General features: G+C 36.6%; 1 protein-coding gene across 1 annotated transcript; it reads right to left on the bottom strand.

Moving 5' to 3' along the window:
- Positions 1-5,149: 5,149 nt before the first annotated feature.
- On the bottom strand, positions 5,150-21,847 carry THAP2 (THAP domain containing 2). The gene is made up of 4 exons (XM_017867510.1): positions 21,758-21,847; positions 21,242-21,409; positions 11,424-11,619; positions 5,150-9,137 (listed from the first exon to the last, which is right to left on the bottom strand). Exons 1-4 carry the CDS (start codon positions 21,763-21,765, stop codon positions 8,712-8,714), a joined length of 798 nt encoding a protein of 265 aa, XP_017722999.1. The 5' UTR covers positions 21,766-21,847; the 3' UTR covers positions 5,150-8,711.
- Positions 21,848-21,958: the final 111 nt, after the last annotated feature.

Genomic DNA, 21,958 nt, shown 5'->3' with positions numbered 1-21,958 from the left:
TCATTATTATTATTATTATTATTATTATTATTATTATTATTATTATTTTGAGACAGTGTCTCTCTCTGTTGCCGAGGCCGGAGTGCAGTGGCATGATCTCTGCTCACTGCAACCACCGCCTCCAGGTTCTAAGCGATTCTCCTACTCTAGCCTCCGGAGTAGCTAGAATTACAGGCGCCACCACCAACCCCGGCTAATTTTGTATTTTGGTAGAGACGGAGTTTCGCCATGTTGGCCAGGCTGGTCTCGAACTCCTGACCTCAGGGGATCCACCCACCTCGGCCTCTCGAAGTGCTGGGATTACGGGTTTGAGCTACCGCGCCCAGCCTGATTTCCTGTTTTATGTGAAATTAACTTGTTTGCTCGGGTTAACAGTAACTAACTGATAATTACACATTATTTATCAATTTTTTCAGTTAATTGCTGACAGTGTAAGAAGAGGAGCCAAATTCATTTCAGACACAGTGTGCACTTGTGTTTTAACCCCAAGAGTAGTTACTTTAAAAAAAGCTCACATAATTTTAAATTTCAAAATACATGCCAAGACTGCTTGTCATTTTCTTTGGTAAGGCATCTAATTAAGTAGTTAACTAAGAACAAATCTGTGAAGTAGGACTAAATAGTAGTGGGCTTCTTGTACTAGATAATATACATATGGTCTTTATGCTGAAATTTATTATGTGCCTACTTTCTTTTGTCTTAGTCTGTTCTGCATAGGTAAATGTTTGGATTATCTTACTTACCAAGCTGACTGGCCAATATCAATGTTACCAGACTATTGGGTAAAATTATTAATAATAAAAGCTAATGTTTTGGGGTTTGCACAGTGGCATTGTTTTGTCTCTGCTTAGACAAAATTATAAACTGGTCTGTTTTTTTGTTTTGTTTTGTTTTGTTTTGTTTTTTGGCCTTGCTTCACCATAGTCACAGAGTGACCCTCTCTGATTAGTTGGTGTTCTATAGGAAAATCATAGCCTAGCTGTGAATGTCAAGCTATCTCTCAACACTGGGGTGTAGCTGTGTCAGGTCAATTCCTGGATGTCAAGGATGATTTTCTCATGACTAGTAGATCTGGCTAAAATGCATATTAAATAGTAGTGTCAGTGAACTGACGCTTCAAATGAGTATTTTCCCTTGTATTTTTTTTAGTGACCTATTATTGATGTTTTCTCCATAAAAGTTATTCTAGCTTAAGACCAAAATAATTTAGAGGAGTTACTATAATTAAAATACGGTAGTTCTTCCTTACGTGCAATAGGCAGTTTGAGTTACCAAGGGTTAAACATGATCTTGAGGCAGGAGAATAGGGTCTGGAGGGAGGGAACCTAAGGTTGATTCATGCTGACTTCCTAGAGCTAAACCAAAAGGAAAACCCCAACTTTCCACACCTAAGTAATAAAAGGACCCGAAGCTACTCCCTCTGCAACCCCCCCCCCCTTTTTTTTTTCTGCGTGGCAGATAGAAAATTGAAAGTATCTCTGCTTGGTCGCTTTCTGCAACCAATCAGACGTTTGGGTAGGAGTGTAACTTTGTAACTTCACTTCAGTCTCTAATTGGTTGTTTTTCACAACCAATCACACTGATTGCGGGCTAGTACTTCATTTACATAGAGTGTACACCAAGTAACCAATGGGAAACCTCTGGAGGGTATTTAAACCCTAGAAAATTCTGTAAGGAGGCTCTTGAGCCCCTATGCTCAGGTGGTTCTCACCATATGGAGTTTACTTTGTTTTCAGTAAATCTCTGGTTTTGTTGCTTCAATATTTCCTTGCTTTGTTTGTTTTGTCCAATTCTTCGTTCAAAACGCCAAGAACCTGGACACCTTCCACTGGTAGCAATCTGAAAATATTAAAAAGAAAATTCCGGCAATATTCATAAGTTTTAAATTGCATGCCAGTCAGAGTAGCATGATGAAATCTCATGCCATCCAGCTCCATCCCACCTGGGACGTGAATCCTCTGTTTATCTAGCATATCCATGCAATAAACATTACTCTCTCGTTAGTCACTTAGGAGCCATCTCAGTTATCAGATGGACTGTTGCAGTATCACAGTGCCCTAATTTTAGTTTTATTACAATATATTGTTATAATTGTTCTATTTTATTATTAGGTATTCCTCCTAATCTCTTACTGTGCCTAATTTATAAATTAAACCTTATCATAGGTATATAGGAATCGGAAAAAACATAGTATATATAGGGTTTGATATTATCCAGGGTTTCAAGCATCCACTGAGGGTGTTGGAATGTATCTCCAAGGATAAGGGGAGAGGGGCTATTGTATACTTTTAAAAGAATCTGTTGTCATAAATTTTATAGACTATCAATCTTAAAAATTTCAACAAAGTCATCGTTTTTCTATTTACTTTAGAAGCCATTTTCTGGCAATGGAAAATTTCTGGTTAGGCATTTCCTAAACTGTATTCTTTAACTTAATAGTAGTTATTCTTTATTAGTAGGCATCCCTACCACTCAAAGACACCTGTGATCAAATTTGAGAAAGATTGTCTCTACATGGGATAGTTAAAGTGTATTATTAATGACTCTAAGAAGTTAAGAAACAAACACATTTGTTTAAATGCTTCCAACAGTTAATTGTCTTCCCGAGATTTCTTTCCTGTAGAAAACATGCAGTTTGAGACTTACTATAGCAATCATAGAATAAACTGAAAGTTCATTGTTGTGCTGCTCTTTAAATTTCACAATATAAATACCCATTTATGGTTAAGTGCTCTTTGATATAAAGTTTGGATTTTCTGTGATAGACATTTATATTCAATACCAATCACAAAATTATCCTAATGGCAAAAGCACTTACTGTGTGAAATTATCAGATTTTATTTACAATCCCTTTGAATCTAATCCAAAGGGATTGGTTGCAATTTTCTGAAATGTGCAAATATTTGAGTGATTTGAGTGCCAACACACATATACCACAGTCTCTGCCTTGAAGGAGCATAGCAGATGAAAATGGACATGTAGACCATTACATTATAATAAGATGATGATTTTATCCAAGTCATATATAAACAGGACTCAAGGAGAAAAGCACTTATGTCCCTTTGGTATGTTTAGGGATGGTGTCACACAAGAGAGGGGAGCATCCAAGGTAAGAATTGAAAGATGACAAAGAGTTTGCTCAATGACTAAGCTAAAGGAAGGTCAATTTGTAAAGGTTTGTTTGGTGGTTAAGAAGAACATGAAAATAGGAAGTTCAAGAGAATGGAGAAGAGTTAAAAATAACACATTTTGGAGTGTTTGCTAAATAATTTATTAAACCAAAATTCATCTGAGAAACAGACACCTCTTTTAAAAATTTTTTAATATAAAAATAGAGGTGAGGTCTCACTGTGTTGTCCAGGCTGGTCCCAAACTCCTGGCTATAAGTGATCCTCCTGCCTTGGCCTCCCAAAGTGTTGGGATTACAGGTGTGAGCCACTGCATCCAACCAATATGTGCCTTCTTGACATTAAACCCAAATATTTTGTTTTTTAAATGTTTGTAGTATAGATTTTAAAAGACTAGGGAGCAATTTGAAGATGTATTTGTTGTATTAGATTGAGCTCATTCTAACAGGGCCTTAGGGAGAGGGTGGGGAGCAATGAGGGCAGGAATAAATAAATGGAATACTGTTTTCCAGTAGCCTTGAGGACAGACACTATGTCTGTCAGGCACATCCTAGTTTGATCAGTGTCTCTTAGTGAGTTTTAAGATAGTATTTTTGGGCCAGGTACAGTGGCTCACACCTGTAATCCCAGCAATTTGGGACCAAGGGTCGGGCGGATCACCTGAGGTTGGGAGTTCTAGACCAGCCTGACCTAACATGGGAAAAACATGGTCTCTACTAGAACAATACAAAATAGCTGGGCATGCGGTGGTGCGCTGCCTGTCGATCCCAGCTACTCAGAGACGGCTGCAGGCATGGAGAATCCAGTCTGAACTCGGGGAGGGGTGGAGGTTCTGTTGAGATGAGATTGTCCATTGCACTCCAGCCTGACCAACAAGCGAGCGAAAAATCTCAAAAAAAAAAAAAAAAAAAAAAAAAAAAAAAAAAAAAAAGAAACAGAAAAAAGAAAAGTAAAAAAGATACATTTTTTGAATTACAGTATTTCAAACTTTTCTTTTTTTTTTTTTTTTTTTTAAGACAGTCTCACACTATTGCCGGAGCTGGAGTACAATGGCACAATCTCGGCTCATTGCAACCTCCGCCTCCCGGGTTCAAGCGATTCTCCTGCCTCAGCCTCCTGAGTAGCTGGGATTACAGGCACCCGCCACCATGCCTGGCTTATTTTTTGTATTTTTTAGCAGAGACGGAGTTTCACTATGTTGGCCAGGCTGGCCTGGAACTCCTGACTTTGTGATCCGCCCACCTCGGCCTCCCAAAGTGCTGGGATTACGGGTGTGAGCCACTGCGCCCGGCCCGAAACAATGTTTTAATCAGAAAAAAATTAATAAAATATCACAATCTTCTTTCCCTTTTGTTAGTAAAATTGTGCTTTGATGTCTTTTTTTGTTTTTTGTTTTTTTTTTTAAGAGACAGGGTTGCACTCTGTTGCCCAGGCTGAAGTGCAGTGGTGCAATCATAGTTCACTGCAGCCTTGAACTCCTGGGCTCAAGCAGTCCTCCTGCCTCAGCCTCCTGAGTAGCTAGGGGACTACGTCACATGCCTCCATGCCTGGCTAATTTTTATTTCATTATTTTTGTAGAGACGGGTGTCTCACTAAGTTGCCCAGGCTGGTCTTAAACTCCTGGCCTTAAGTGATCCACCCACCTTAGCCCCACAACATGCTGGGATTACAGGCATGAACCCCTGTACTTAGCCTGCAAATACATTTTTGTGTGAGCCTCAAATTATGGTCAGGATAGAGATAGACTCTTACCATTTTTATAGCCCTTTGTATATCTCGTCTAGATTGCCTAACCAGTATCTAAAACAGTGCAAATAAACTATAATGTACATTTAGATACAACTTGAGCAACAAAAATGAAAATAATTTCTCTTCAAGGCTTTACATTATCTTTATTTGTTTTACCATTTGCTTCAGTTTAGGGAGAAGGACTTCACAGAAATCTTTTAGGGGGTCAGTGTAAAAGAACTTTCACAGAAATATTTATGTACATTTCTTAGAAATAACAGGCATGACAGTAATTTCCTTGGGGAAAAATGTTTAATATCACCATACTCAGAATACATTTTGTGAATATGCAATTCTTTAGTATACATTACAAAATCCTCAATTTTAGAAAGTTTCCAACTGTCTAAATATCAGAAGAATCCAATATTTTGGTACAAAGATGAACCATTTCCTGTATTATAGCAAAATTAAAATCTACCCGTATTCTAACATTGAGAAATGAGATAAAACACAGTATTATAAAGTCTACTTTATAGAAAAGATCAAGTGACCTCAAAGACTTTACTATTTTCATATTTTAAGACACATGATTTGTCCTATTTTAGTAACCTGCTTCACATGTTAAACAAAGGGTAATGTGAACAGCAGAGAGGATTTGTTGGCAGAAGATCTATGTTCAATCTAGAACTATCTAGATCACAGACATTTCTATTCCTTGTGCAAGTTGGCACATAGTAAATGCCCAAATGAATAAATAAATTGAATTAACAAAGATGTCTTCATGTGTAAATCAGAGGTAATACCACCTACCACACAGAATGTAAGGAAAAAGAGAACAAATAAATACCAAAGTGCTTTATAAGATTCTGAGTTATTTTAAAAATCTGTGTTCATAGGTTTGTTATTTTACACAAAATACCAAATTTCAAATGAACTCCAGTACTGGATTTTGATGTACTATTTTATTTATAGCTATGTTTTCCTTTTAACAAAGATACCATTAACAACACATTTGTTCAGTGTTCATTTTAAAGGGTAAACATGTTGTCTTATTGCTCCTTCAATAAAACACCGTAATTCAGGTCAAATGCCAATGTCCTTGTACCTCCTTTGCTAAGTCAATACAAGGAGGAATCTGTTTTGTTTCAAAACAAAAGCATTTGATTATAAAAAGGTCTACAGTTTATAGTTCTTACTGAATTCCAATTCAACAGCATTTACCAAAGGGACCTTATAGCTATTTATTTTGTAGCATTTATCATATTGTGTTATAAATATTACTTGTTTCTCTCAGGAGATAGAGCAACTTGAGGGTAGAAAATAATGTCATATTCCTTTGTATATCAAGTACCTAGCCTTTGGCTGGTTCTTTGTAGAGGCTGGTGCTCAACAGACAGAGGACAAATAAACAGAAGATCTGTGTTGTGACCAGCAGAGGAAAAAAAGCTATTATAATTTCAGTTAGTTTTATGGTCAGGGTGATAAAAAGAAACCTATCGAACTGAAACAGGATTTTAATAGACTCCTTTTAGGTTTTTCTCTGTGAATAAAGCTAGTTCAAAGGTAGACAAATGTATACTAATAAAACAATTTGATGCAAAGAGTTTGGAGCATGTTGTCAAGACAGTAAAACGAAAATGACAGAGAAAACACAGAAAAGTTCACTCTAAAATTATTGAGTAGTAGTTTATTTAATACTGTCAAGTAATAATGAATGAAGATGAAGTAACCTTGTCAAAAAGTTGTTGTATTTTGCAATATTTTATTTTTATGATTTTTAAAATTTATTAAGATTTCAAGGTATTATTGTAGATGGGAACTGGGCTACATAAGTGTTTTGTATCTGGGGTGAAGGGTGAACCACATGAGAGTGGTTATACTTGGAAAAAATAGTTTTTATTCAAATGATTATTTGTCCAACTTATTTTGAGTTATAAGGTAGATGTGGTCAGTAAATGTTTGATGATGATTATATGCTGGTGAAAAGTTATTTGAAACCATACTAGAAAAAAATAAATATGTAATGACAATTCCAAGGAACTACATCTAATACTTAAGATAAAGATAAAATAACTAGCAAGATTTATAACATCCACAAAAAGATTTTCATAAATATCTGTTTTAAATACCTCATGGGCATTCTAAGAGACTTTTCCTACCTTTGCATTTCCTTGGGAGGCATTCCTTAGTAAAGAGAGTGCTAAAACTGTAAAAGAATTCTTACTAGGATCCAAGCAAATGCAATCCTAAATAGTTGGCAAAAAGTGGGAATTTTTTTTTTAATCATAAAGTAGCTATTACTTTATAGGAAAGTTTTACAGCAATTTATGACTTTTTATGACATAATTATGAATTATGCTACCTTCGTATGTTAGTATCACAAGTTTGAATAGGTTGAGTTAAATAACTTGATTATATATTAACACATTTTTACATGATTTCAACAAAGCTGTTTGAAGCAAAGGGTTCCTATTAAACATTAGTGAAATAAAGCAAACCCTTTAATTGTTCAAGTGCCAATGATAAGAATAGTTCTGATACTTTTATTTTGTAAAATAATTAGCATTTGCATACCATTATCACAGATATACGCATATTTCTATAGGGAACATTTAATTTCCCTTATGCACTATGGTTGCTTTATTTGTATTTGCTGTTGTTGTTTTAGAGACAGGGGTCTCACTCCATTGTCCAGGCTGGAGTGCAGTGGTGCAATCACAGCTCACCATAGCCTCAACCTCCTAGGTTCAAGTGATCTTCCCACCTTACCCTCCCAAGTAGCTGGGAACACAGGCATGCTGGTTGCTCTATTTCACTCACTAAAAAAGGAGATAAAAAGCAAGCTGATGTCTAAGATAAACTGATGCCATTTTAAGTTATTAATACAAATTGTGAAGATATAAGTAGTTTCCTGTGATTAAATTTTACTGTGGGTTTATGAAGAGGAAAAAAAAATCCCACTATATTGATATACTATTTCTGAGGTATAGCATGCATTTAGAAAGTAGTTAAAAAGAAAACAGAAAACCTTAGGAGTTTTGGTTATCAACAAATACGTAAGCACCAATTTTGAAGTTGGAAATGTAAGGTCTTTAATATGAGAAAAAGAGTAGTATACATTTACTTAGCTAGGTCCTGAACTCTGAATTATTTTACAACATTTTCTTAGGTGAATATTATCAGCTACTAGATTTTACTAGTTTAAAGTACTTGAGGCCTTACCTAGTTTGGATGACTCAATGGTACTTCACATTCAAATATTTTCAAAATATTTTACAACCTATTTTAAAATCTAATATTCTTACGATAGAGGCCATGACAAGCTCACTTTTACTGGTAAAACAAAATACAGAAAGTTTTAATTTAAAAACTTGCCCTGTACCTTTTTTTTTCTATAAATTTTCAAATCACAGTGCCAATTATAATTTAATACAAAACCCAGCAGTTTTAAGGTCATGTAAATGTTGGTTAACTCTTATTTAGCATCTTATTTAGAGTGTAATATGCCAACTTTGGTACAGGAAAAAATTCTTTTCTAATATAAGTTAAACATATTACTTATCATAAGCTGTTCTTTTAATAGTAGTTTAAAAGACAGAAACAAAAAACACCTTTCAAACATACAATTTATTGGCAAAAATTTTAAGTCCATAATTCTAACGTAAGGCACTTCCATTCATTTTCAAATAAAAACTTCATACAAATTTTTTTATTCTCTTGTAATCAAGTCTTCACAAATTATACAGTAATGTTACTTCAAGTAAAACTTTATTAAATAATGCATTTTGGCGTTAAGTGCCATAATTATATTTACTTCTGAAAAGAATGAAGGATAGGCATCAAGCTCTGTGCAAGCTAAACTGAAATGAAGGTACTCTTGGTCTGTTTTAGATCTAGACTCGGCAGTGTTTTATCTTGTTGATCTTGTTCAAGGATCTTAAAATCTTCCAAAGGAAGAGTGCTTAAGGCAGTTGGTAAAATGTGTTCTGATGTACCTTTAGGTAATACACTATTCGCCTCTAAATTCTTTACCAAACAAGTGGCTTTGATCCATCTTCGAGTTGCTCTGCGTTCCTTTTGTAGGCAAGTTTTCATTTTTCTTCTTAAGCTTGCTATTTCTTTTTCCAGTTTAATGATCCTCTTTTTTGCCTCCATAGGATTCCTAAAGGCATAGCTGTGTTCAAGTAGTACTTGCTGACTACTAATGTTTGATTTTAAATTAGATGGTCCAGCTGGGGAACAACTGTTGTTTTTCTTCAGAAGATTCCTTGACTTGAGTTTCTGAGCCGAATAAAATTAGAGGGTTGAACATAAATTATGAAATATCACAAATAAGCAAATAGTGTCCAGTTTTGGATAACAGAGTATTTAAACTGTTCTTTTAAAAGTCAATATCAAAACCTTAATAGGAAACAGCAGCAGCCATCTCATGTAATCCAAGATTAAGTTTTTTAACTGGCTGAATAAACTCTAGTCACCTACTTCTTTTTGTCCCATATCCAGAGAGATTCAAACATTGATTTGGAAATAGACAATGGACGTCCAAGGTTTTTTCCAAATTATTGACTATGATTCTATAGAGACTTTAAAGATCCTTTCCAATTTACTAAGGTCAATTTAGAATATATGTAGATGTTATTTATGATATTAATTTGATCCCCTTTTAATTAAATACCATTTTCTCAATCTGATGAATATTTTAGAACCAGGGTCCTACTTAATGAAAACTGAAGGATCTGGAGAAATATATTCTTAAGTATCAAGTTTCTAAATATATTTACCTATTAATTTTTGATGGTTACATCTTCAAGGATTTAAAATCTGGCTAGGAATATTTGCCAAAATCAGGAGTTTTTTTTGCTTTTATTTCTTTCATTCAAATGGTCATCAAGTCCTGTTAATTCTACCCACTAAATATTCCTACCATGAATCCTCTCCTCTCTGTCATTCTTTTTTTTCCTTTCTCTGTTCCACAGTAAGGCTGAACACTGTCATTCTCGATGTCACTACTTACACTGGGCCTCTATCATATCTGTTCTGACTGTATTATTCTTTATTGATCTCTGCACTTCATTTTGATCCTCATTAATCCACATTCTGCCATGAGAATAATTTTTCTAGAATATTTGACATTTCTATTCTGGCCAAATTATTCTTTGCCTACCTATTATCTAAAGGAAAAAAAAATCTTTACGTGGCATACTATACAATTTAGGATCTCACCCCATTCTGCAATTTACCATCTTGATTTATACTCCAGCAATACTAAGCCACTGAGAGTTTCCAGATTATATCATATCCTCATAAGTCTGTGTCTTTTATTCATAAACATTTTTTGAAACACATACTATGAATTCCTGGGGACACAACACTGAACAAATAAGACAATATGGTTCCTATCCTCATGAAACCTCAGTTAGTCCCTCTGCCTAGGGAATTGACAGGGACTCTTTTTTGATCTTTGTATCTCTAGCACTGAGCTTAGATTCTGGCATAATGGAAAGTTTACTTGTATTTATTAAATAAATAATCAAAATGTCAAAAATAAGGTACATTTCAAATTCAGTATTTGAGTATATACTATGTCCCAGACACTGTTTGAGGTGCTGAGGATTCACACATGAAAAAGACTAAGTTCTTGCCCTCCTGGAGCTTTTCTAACATCAGTGGTAATTAGCTTACCACAACCTGGTCTCCCATTCAGATAATAACTCATATACATTTAAAAGTGTAACTGTTACAAACAAGAAAAACAGTAGTTTTTCCTCTCTCAGAGGAAAACATGTTTGTCCTGCCTTTCAAAGCTAAACTATTTGTGTTCATTTTACCCTTTCTTACCCTTGGTGACCCTGTCTTTCCTAGCTAGGTTTTCCTCTCTGGTCAGATCTTCCCTAACTAGATAAAACATTGTTTTAATTCATTCATCTTATATGTTAATTCTTTCATTTTTTAATTTTACTTTTTTTGCTTCATTTTTTCTTCATTCTTTCCTTTCAAATATCACTTGCTAACATTTCCTACTCACCCCTCAGCCCACTGGTTTTTGATCTCATCATGCAACTGTAATTATTCTGTGCAAAGCCAAGATCCCTTTCCTCTATTTTAAACTCCCAAGGCTTCAAAAGCCCACTCTAAATGCCCAAGCTCTCTGAAGATTTCTGTTATGTCTGCCTCCCTCTGAACTTACATTCTTTGGTGTAACTCTGGCTGTGCTGCTCTTAAAGTACTTTACACATGTTATTTGTATGTCATTTTAAAATCAGAACACAGTGATGCTGGAAGTTTCATTACTCATATGATTTTTCAGTTTTACCAGTGGTGCAATTATTAATAATAATTGGTAATAATGTAAAATTCCAATATAGTAAAACAATTTGGATTGGGGAAAGAATATTGGAGTCAGGAAACCCAAACTCTGATTCTAGCCTGTACCTTTACTGTACAAGAGGAAGGTCTGCAACTTTTTTGAGGCATATCACTATAAATGAATTTCAGTTAATAACTGCATAAACAAAAAGGAATGGGTTCTAAAAATGGTTTTAAAAACAAGAGAGTAACATTACCTACCATAGACTTTATATGGGTACAAAAATCAAAAATGGTTGGAACAGCATCCATTTTAAGTCTTCGAGTTTGTCCTGTTAGGTCAAAACAGGAGGCTTCAAAGTGCTTTGAACAAAGAAATGTGTGTTTTCCTGGCACAAAATTTTTGCGCCTAACCAGGCGAACCCATTCTTTTCTTCTTTTAGGATCCAAAGGAAACCTTAAACAAAAAAAATATGCAACTCAAGTTCCAACTATCATAATTCTGGTTGCACCTAAATGATTAAAAGAAATTTCGAAGATGATTAAAAGTGTGTCCCATTTACATAGAAAATGTTAAACTCACAATATCCAGACACTGAAACAGAAACCAATTCATGGTAATGTTTTATAAGTTTGAAAAACTTAGTCAGAAACTGACTTGAGTCGTTTTATATTTCACGGCTTTTAAAAAGAGACACTTCTTCCCAATTAGCCCTTAATCTGGGCAGTAAAATAAAACATGACTAAACTGATTTAGATCAAGTTTAAGTAGAACCATTATAAGCAGGAGTAATTTCACCATGCTTTAATCTACTGCTGATATATGTAGTCAAGAAAAGTCAGATATCTAAATATTAAATTTTGTCAAGGAAAGCCTAGGCAGATGCTGGTACTCCTTCCTCTATGTCCCATCATTATGACACTTACCACATTATTTTGTAATTTTTCCATTTTAATTTCCAATGACATAAAGATTATAAACTTCTTGAGGACAGGGATCATTATATCTTGGTATATATTCTGTATTTATCTTTGACACTTAGCACAATGCTTTGCAAACAGCAGGGATTCAACAAAATTTGCTAAATTAATACAAATACAGAATAATAATATTCTGTATGTAAACAGCAAATATTTTAAAAGTCAACTCTTTAATTATGTAGTGCAGCAGAAAGCAAACTTACAAAACGTAAAATACTTTGTAGCAATGTTTTTCCTTTCATATTTCAAGTATAAAATACAGTTGACGCTTTAACAACATGGGTTTGAACTACACAAGTCCAATTATATGTGCATTTTTTCAATAAATACATTGGAATTTGAAACAATTGGAAAAAACTTGCAGACAAACCATGTAGCCTGGAAACATTGAAAAAATTAAGACAAAGGTATGTCATTAATATATAAAATATATGTAGATGCCAGTCTATTTTATCATTTACTACCATAAAATGTACACATACTAGTCTATTTTGTCATTTACTACCGTGAAATATATAGATTTTAAAAAGTTAAAATTATCAAATTTTACAGAGACCATACATGGCATCATTCAGTCCAGAAGAATGTAAACAAATGCAAAGATGCAGTATAATGATAACTGCATAAAACCAACTGTAGTACATACTGTGCTACTGTAATAATTTCATAGCCATCTTCTATTGTGGTGAGCTCAATAAGTGCTGTGAGTACCCACTTAACGTGCCATGTGATGCTAATTCTCTCTGTCTGAGCAATTTGTCTCTCCAGTAAGTTGTGTATCATGGCAGAAAGTGATTTCTCGCAGTTCTTGCATATTTTTCATTGTATTTAGTGCAATATCATAAACCTTAACTAATACCATGATACCCATATGAAGTGCCATTAGTGATGATGGATGTGCTCTAAGAAGCAGAGTCATGACAATACAAGAAAAAGTTGAATTGCTTGAGAGAGATATATATATCCCCCACAGATTTAGGTCTGCAGCTGTGGTTGCCTGCCATTTCAAAATAAATAAATCCAGGACCATTGTTTAAAAAAAAAAAAAATCGTCAAGCTGTTGCTACAGCTATGCCAGCAGGTACAAAGATCTTGCACTTTTTGTGAAATATCTTTCTATTCTGTATTGGAAATGCAGCTTTTATGTGAGTGCACAATTGCTGTAAGAAAGTCATACCTATATTCCAGGGCTACAGGTAGTTTTTTTTTAGAAAGAAAATTTTTTAGAAAAATCATATTAGAGTTTATATAGAACTCTGGAGAAAAAGTGAGGTTGTCATATGATAAAACAAAAGGAAGGTGAATGATCTGAAGCTGCAAATTTAAAGCCATCAGAGGATGTTTGATAATTTTAGAAAGAGGTTTGGCTTAAAAAATGTCAAGATAAGAGAGAGACAGCTTCTGCTGACCAAGAGGCTGCAGATGTTCCCCGATGCCATTAAGTTCATTCAAGAGAAAGGCTATCTGTCTGAACAGGTTTTGATGCAGACAAAATGCCCTTTCTTGAAAAAAAATGCCACAAAGGATATTTATTAGTAAGGAAGAGATGCAAACATCAGGACTTAAGGCAAGAAGGCATAGGCTAACACTGTTTTGTACAAATGCAGTTGGGTTTATATCAATTCTGCCCTTATCTACAAACCTGCTAAACCCTGAGCCTTGAAAAGGAAAGATAAACACCAGCTGCCAGTCTTTTTGTTGTAAAATGAGAGGCCCAGACACTGAGAACCCTTTCTCTGGATTGGTTCCATTAAATTTAGGAAGCACGTTGTCAGTAAGGTATGGCCTTTTAAAGTTCTTTCCATTTTGGACAATGCCCCTGGCCACCAAGATCCGTGAGTCCAACACAGAAAGTGTCAAAGTGGTCTATTTGCCCTCAAATTCAATGTCTTTAATTCAACTTCTAGATCAGAGGGTCACAAGTTTTAACATTACACATGGTACTCTATGGAAAGGATTGCCAACGTGATGGAAAAAAACCCCAACAAAGATAGAAAACATCATAAAAGTATACAAGGACTGCACCATTGAAAATGGTTACAGAAAAAGTGGTGAAAGACACCAAGCCCAAAACAATAAATTCCTGTGAAAGAAAACTGTGTATTTGTGCGTGACCTCACAGTCTTTATGACAGAGCTGATAAGGGAAATCATGAAAGATTGTTGATATGGCAAAAAAGGTGGACAATGACAGGTTTCAAGAAATGGATCTTAAAGAAATTCAAGAACTGATTTAAGACACCACACCAGAGGAATTAACAGAAGACTGCTTGATGGAGCTGAGTGCTTCTGAACCACTGCCAGATGATGAGGAAGAAGTTGAAGAAGAAGCAATGCCAGAAAAATTGACATTAGAAAATCTGGCAGAAGGGTTCTGATTATTTAAGACTGCTTTTGATTTCTTTTATGACATGGACCCTTCTATAATAGGGTCACTGAAACTAAAGCAAACAGGGAAGAAGGATTGGTACGATATAAAACCATTTTAGAGAAATGAAAAGAGCAAGACAGAAATTATGATGTATTTCCATAAAGTTAGAGCGAATGTGCCTGCCTTTCCTGCCTCCCCTTCCACCTCTTTCACTTTTGCCATGCCTGAGGCAGCAAAACCAACCCCCCTCTTCCTTCTCCTCCTCAGCCTACTCAATGTGAAGACGACAAGGATGAAGACCTTTATAGTGATCCACTTCCACGTAATCAATAGTAAATATATTTTCTCTTAAGATTTTTTTTTTTTTTTTTTTTTTTTTTTTTTTTTGAGACAGAGTTTTGCTCTTGTTGCCCAGGCTGGACTGCAATGGTGCCATCTCGGCTCACTGCAACCTCCACCTCCCAGGTTCAAGTGATTCTTCTGCCTCAGCCTTCTAAGTAGCTGGGATTACAGTCACCTGCCACCACGCCCGCCTAATTTTTGTATTTTTAATAGAGACAGGGTTTCACCATGTTGGCCAGGCTGGTCTCGAACTCCTGACCTCAGGTGACCCACCTGCCTCGGGCTCCCAAAGTGTTGGGATTACAGGGGTGAGTCACCATGCCTGGCAGGATTTTCTTAATAACATTTTCTTTTCTCTGGCTTACTTTATTGTAAGAATACTGTATAGAACACATGTAACATAAAAAATGTGTTGATTGTTTGTGTTATTGTTTAAGGCTATTAGTTCAATTTGGGGGGAATCAAAAGTCATACTCTGATTTTCGACTGTGTGGTGAGGGAGCTTCTGCACCCCTAAACCCTGTATTGTTCAAGGGTCAACTATATACTGATATGCATCCAGTGTGTCCCTGTTAAGGAAGAGACAAATATAAGGGGCTGTCTCTAAAAATTATACCAGTAACTTGGAAATATAAGAATCAACAGTCGCATGTAGTAAGCTTGTGTAAAACTCTTTGGTTTGACTACATTATCCTTTAGATATTAATTATTAAATGACTGGTGCTTAAAAAGAACCACAAAATCCAAGTTAGAAGATCATGTGGTTCAGAAGCCCCCAAATGCAGCCTCATTAGGTAACAGCTTTGGGTATATAGCATATACTAGGTTTGCTAACATTACCAGCAATGAGGGGCACAAAGAAATGAATGTCTGGATTTACAGTCAACACTCTCCCATCTTCTGTCTCCATCCCCCTCAACCCTATAGGCACCCTGATCTGAAGATACTAACATCTGTATATCACTCCACAATTCACATATGCATTTTTTTCTATTTTACAAGAAAAGAGAGATTTTTTTTTTTTTTTTTGAGACGGAGTTTCACTCTTGTTGCCAAGGCTGGAGGGCAGTGGCAGGATCTCAGCTCACTGCAACCTCTGCGTCCCAGGTTCAAGCAATTCTCCTGCCTCAGCCTCCTGAGTAGTTAGGATTACAGGCGCCCGCCACACCTGGCTAATTTTTTTTTTTTTTTTTGTATTTTTAGTAGAGACGGTGTTTCCCATGTTGGCTAGGCTGGTCTCGAACTCTTGACCTCGGGTGATCCACCTGCCTTGGCCTCCCAAAGTGCTAGGATTACAGGCATGAGCCACCGCGCCTGGCTGAATAATTTTCTGATAACTTACTTACTCTGCCTAGCCTCACCTCTTAACAACAATCTAGTCTCATTTCAAAGATCTCTGTCCCAGTATTTGACAGTTTGGAAATATTTCCTAAAGACTAAGCTAAAAATCAGGCTTTAAACATATTTCTTCTTGTCAGGGCCTCGATAAAGACTCAATAAATAAGTACTATCATTGTATTATTTGTGTAAGACTCTTCCACTCTAAGACTGTCTTTCAGATATTATTCAGGTCCTTAATTCTCTTTCTTTTAAAGCTCTTTTAAAAACTAGCTCCTTAATTAGGAAATCAATGCCTTGAATCTAACCTTAACTTGACCAAATTCTACTTAAGACTGTTAAGGAATCCTATCTTATTAAGGAAGTTTTCCATGATCAGAGGACTGGGTTAGATGTTGCTATAGCATTGATACCACAGTTTTTTGGTTACTTTTCTATCTTTCCCACTGGACTGTAAGTTTCTCTAGGGTAGGAGCTATGTTTTTCACTGCTTTGTCCCTGAGTTTAGCATAGTATCTAGCATTGTACCTGTTAAGCACTCAATGAACTTTTCTGAATCAATGAATCAATGAACTAATGGGGTTAATTTGGCACTACTAGTCTTTAGATTTTTCTGTGCTGAAACAGAATATGAATAATCAATGATTTTATATTTAATTTTGGTGTAATGTTTTTGTACAGCACTAACCTTGATCATGTTTTGGATGTGTTGTTTGGACTTTTCTCAGCACATTCAAAGAGTGGGAGATATAGCCATAAGCTAAATTTAAGTTCACCTTAATTTAATAATAAATCATCACATAAATATGACGAAATTAATATTATGGTAAGAGAAGGATATATTCTTATCTATACAGTAATAGAACCAGGCTCTTACAAATATTTGATGTTTTGAAAAGTCACTCAGTAGTTTAAACAGTGCTATGTTGTGTGCATCTTCAATAATCAGTTGAATGCCTCATACATTCCAAGCACTGTCCTAGGCACTGAAGACACAGTAGTAAACAAAATAGACATAGTACTTCTCTTTCATGAGTATATACTGTAATGGGGAAGGTAGGGAATCAACTAGTTGGATGCAATAGAACAGTGGTCACTGTCTCTGGACTCAAACCAGGGCACCAATCCTGGCTCCTCTGCATAATATCTGGGTGACTTTAGGCAAGTTAACCTTTTTAGGTCTCCTTTTTATCATATATAAAGTGGTGATAAGAATGGCACCTAGTGTGGTCATAAGGATTAAATGAAAAAATGTCAGTAAATGCTTAGCCCAGTGCACAGTACCTGCTAAATACTAAATAAATGCTATTTATTATTATAATAAAAGTAACTACAAGTGTCCATGAGTCTTATAAAAGGGTAAGTACAAGGTTGTATGGAATCATAAAACAGGAAGAGCTAGTCTAGTCAGGAGGCCTTAAAAATTATAGGAATCAGCTAGGAAAGTTAGGGTGGGTCAGTAGTGTTAAGAATATCTTGGGGACAGAGAATAGTGTTATGAAATAATGCTGGAGGACCTTCTAAGTCAAAGAGTAATTTTGAACCTTGTCCACCTTATCCAAAATGGCAATGGTAAGCCATTAAAAGGCTGAATTGTGAGAGCTGATTGTTAACAGAAAATCTGTGAGCCAGTTGTTAAACACAGCCGTTATTAAAATTAAAGTTGCAATTAAATAAATTAAAATGAAAAGGTAATGAATACCCAAATCCCCAAATTTCCTAGTGATTTTACTGTTATCTTTACTCTTAAGGTTGTCTGTTGTATCTGTATGGTGGAAATACTATAGAATAGTGTGAGACTGCACATCTCTTCCCAACTCCATAATCAGTGATGTTATATTGATAGCTTGAAACTAGACTTGGTAGTAGTATTTACATCATAGAAGGTGGGGAAACACTACAAATCAGGGCTTTTTCTCCTCCCTAGAGAACCATTTATTAAATATTTAGCAACATACTATTGATTATAGAAGAGTGGCTAGGAGTGCATGGATGGAAACAGTGAGCCAGTTAAAAGCCTACTGTAATAATCTAATCAAGGTGTAATGGTGAGAAGTCAAGGGAGAAAGACTTCCAAGTTTCCAGATGGGTAGTGTCTTCATTTACTGAGAAACAGAGTACAGAAAGTGGGGGTATGTTTGGGGAAGGGCAGTTTGTCAATATAGATAACAAATCTGGGTAACTAAAAGACCAGAGAAATACTGAGTAGACACTTGCCTATAGGTCTAGAACTCATTAGACAGAGATGGACTGGAGATACTGATTTGGGAGGCATCAACAGGTAGATGCTGAGACCACAGAACAGCTGAAATTATTTTGATATGAGTGTGAAGACCTGGGTTAAGGAGTAGAGAGAAGAGTAGCAAAGGAGATTGAAGACAGGCCAAAAAAGTAAGAAGATAACCATAAAATTAGTGTCAATTAAAAGTAGAGAGTATTTCAAGGAGGAAATGATCACACACCATGAAAAATGAATGTAGAGAGACATAAAGGTCATGTTAGCAAGAGCAATTTCAGATTACTGGGGAGACTTAAGACTAGAGTTGGCTAAGAGGTAAAAAAGATAGAGACAGTAAGTTTAGGCAAAATAACTTGCACATGGAGATACAGAAGTCTACTAATGGCCAGGCACAGTGGCTTATGCCTGTAATCCCAGCACTTTGGGAGGCCGAGGCAGGCGGATCACGAGGTCAGGAGTTCGAGACCAGCCTGGCCAATATAGTGAAGCCCAGTCTCTTCTAAAAAATATAAAAATTAGCCAGGCATGTGGGCATGCACCTGTAGTCCCAGCGATTCGGGAGGCTGAGGCAGGAGAATGGCTGGAACCCAGAAGGTGGAGGTTGCAGTGAGCCAAGATCGCACCACTGTACTCCAGCCTGGGTGACAGAATGAGACTCTGTCTCAAAAAAAAAAAAAAAAAAAAAAAAGTCTACTAATGTCCCAGTAGTAAAGGAGTGAATCAATTGGACCTGGTTTGTATTTACGAATTAGGAATGTATTTTTATTATAACGAATACTATTTTAAGACCTAAATTTCTGAGGTTACACATGAAAATATTCAATTCATAGGCAAATTTTATGCATGTTATTGTACCACCATCCATCTTTTTTTGTTTTTTCTTGACCCTGGCAATACAGGGTCTCACTGTATTGCCCAGGCTAGAGTACAGTGGCACAATCCTGGCTCAGTGCAGCCTCAACTTCCCCAGTTCAGGTAGTCCTCCCACCTCAGCCTCCCAAGTAGCTGGGACTACAGGCACGCGTCACCACGGCCAGCTAATTTTTTTGTAGAGACGAAGTTTCACCATGTTTTCTAGGCTGGTCTCAAACTCCTGGGCTCAAGTGATCAGCCCACCCTGACCTCCCGAAGTGCTGGGATTACAGGTGTGAGCCAACACACTGGGTTAAACATTGTTACTGGTGTCTGGACTACCCTCCCTCATCTATCCAAATTACTAAATTCAGTAGTTTCTCCTAGAACATTTCTCAAATCTGTCCCCTCCTCTCCAATTCTACTCTAATATCACCCTAGTCTAGAAAATTGGGTGGACTTTTCCTTGTTTTATTTACTACAGCTTCCTAACTAGTTTTTCTCTGTCAGCTCACACCTTCCCTAATGCCAGCAACTGAGTACAGGATTTAGTTTAGTTGACATTGTAACAAGATTTCCCTGTGAAGGAAAAAATAGGTACATTAATATTCTGTAATAAGTTCCTTTCTCATCAAGTTCATTCCCGATGATGCTTGACCAGCACTTTCAGTAATACTACGATTCTCTACACTGCAACCAGAGGACTTTTTAATATGCAAATCTAATCGTGCCATTCATTTTTTAAACCCTCCATGGCTTCTTAAGTACTCTTAGAATAAAACAGAAAATACTTAAGTAGCATGCAGGACCAAATCTGTCATCCTTTGGTCTCATTTGAAATATCACATCCTTTGAGAAGTGTTTTTTGACTTTCCAAGACTAAGTCAGGTCTCTGAATGTTTCTTCTGTGGCACTTAATTATAATGATTTATGTCTTTCTCCACCACTAAATTCTAAACTCCAGGAGGATTAGACCTTTCTGGATCCTTAGCACAATGTCAGGTAATTAGGAACTCCGTACATACTTGATGGATGAATGAACAAAGCACTATACATGCATCAACTAATTTAAAAACAGAAACATCACAAGATTTTTTTTAAGTGGCAGATTTTAATAAAAGTACAGTTTGTAATAGTGAGGTAGGGAAAAAGGTCAAGGATATAATTTCTACATACTAACATCACATACGTTGTTAGGTATATAAAATATATCAAATCAGGACCGGTGTCACTTAACTTTTTAATGTGTCTTTTCTTCAGGCACGTGGCAGGCACTTGCAGAGAAGGTAAACATTTACAGAGTACCTGTTATTTTCCAAGCATTGTTCAAAGTGCTTTCAAGAGTTCTGGTTTGACAGAACTAAATAATTTTGATTTTTCTTCCAGCAAACAAAAGAAAACCTAGGTTCTTTTTATTACTCTGTTCTAGTAAGAACAGAAAGGTTATCTTTTGCACTTTAATTAACATCGCTTAATTCCATGGCTATCAAAGATGACTCAATTCCTTCGCAGAATTACTATGTGACTATTAGAAATCTAAATGCCTCCCAAGTCAATTCATCTAGTGAGAATTTCCTAATTTTAACGGGAACACAGCAGGCTTTTACGGTGATAGCTGATCGAATGGGAAGATCTCTTTCTCCCTTACGGCGTCATTCATGTCAAGACCCGGTCTAACAGAGGAATAAAAGAGTAGAAAATTACGATATCCTCCTGTTACTTTTTTACTAAGGGGTAATCACCAAACAGTACTTGGATTTCTTTTAGAAAATGAGTAAAGCTTCCCCGAAAGCAGGGAAAATTGGACGGATTTGAGAAAACAAAGGACGTATCATGCTTCCCTGCTACCAGCTGGGAAAGTTATTAGAATTAGGAGAATCCTCCTGTTCCTTCCACACAAGCGATAGCCAGAATAGGAACTCCAGTTTCCGTCACCCCCACTCCCTGCCCAGGTTACCTGTGGAAGCTGATGTTAATGTGCTTGTTGTAGGTAGTGGCACAGCCCGCCGCGGCGCAATTGGTCGGCATTTCCCTTTCCCACTCATTCAGCGCCCTTAAGTCTCTACCGAGGCGCTGGCTGCTAAGCTTTCTTCTGGCAGAGGCTGGACAATCGAGGCAGGCGTGCCTTAATCGTGAGAGCTTAGTCGTGAGAGCGGAGTGGGAAGAAGGGGTGTGTATGTGGGGGCGGAGGCGAGGGAGGGTCAACCTTCCCTTTCTCTTTATTAATATGGCAGACTAGAGCCCACAGAACTGGCCCTCTGGAGCTCTAGTCGCCTTCGCTTGACTTCACCAACATGGCGGACACAACCCGTTCTCTCTCCCCGCCCCCAAAAGAGAGCGGATCTACTGCGTTTCTTTGGCAGCGGTCCTCACAGCAATTAAAAGGAAGTGTTTTCCCCTCCGATTACTATAAATTATAAGAGTTTTACAATAAAACTCTCTCAAAGATGCAACTAAGAGCAGCTCCACCTACTTCTGCATGCACCCAGCTGTACCAGGCCAGATCCTGCAGTGGGTCTGACCCGTAGACCGGAAGAGTGAATCCGAAGAAAGAAGAAAGACTACAAATCCTAGTGAGTATCGAGTGGTCTTATTATCGCGTGAACTGTGAGCCTTTGTTTCCTGCGTGTCGCAGGAAGTGACGTTTCGGGTACAGCCGCTACCAGAGTCCCTT

This window comes from Rhinopithecus bieti, unplaced genomic scaffold (genome assembly GCF_001698545.2).
Source record: "Rhinopithecus bieti isolate Rb0 unplaced genomic scaffold, ASM169854v2 scaffold_3874, whole genome shotgun sequence".
Lineage (NCBI taxonomy): Eukaryota > Metazoa > Chordata > Mammalia > Primates > Cercopithecidae > Rhinopithecus > Rhinopithecus bieti.
The sequence above is the reverse complement of the archived record's forward strand: the minus strand, read 5'-3'. Positions and strand labels throughout refer to the sequence as shown.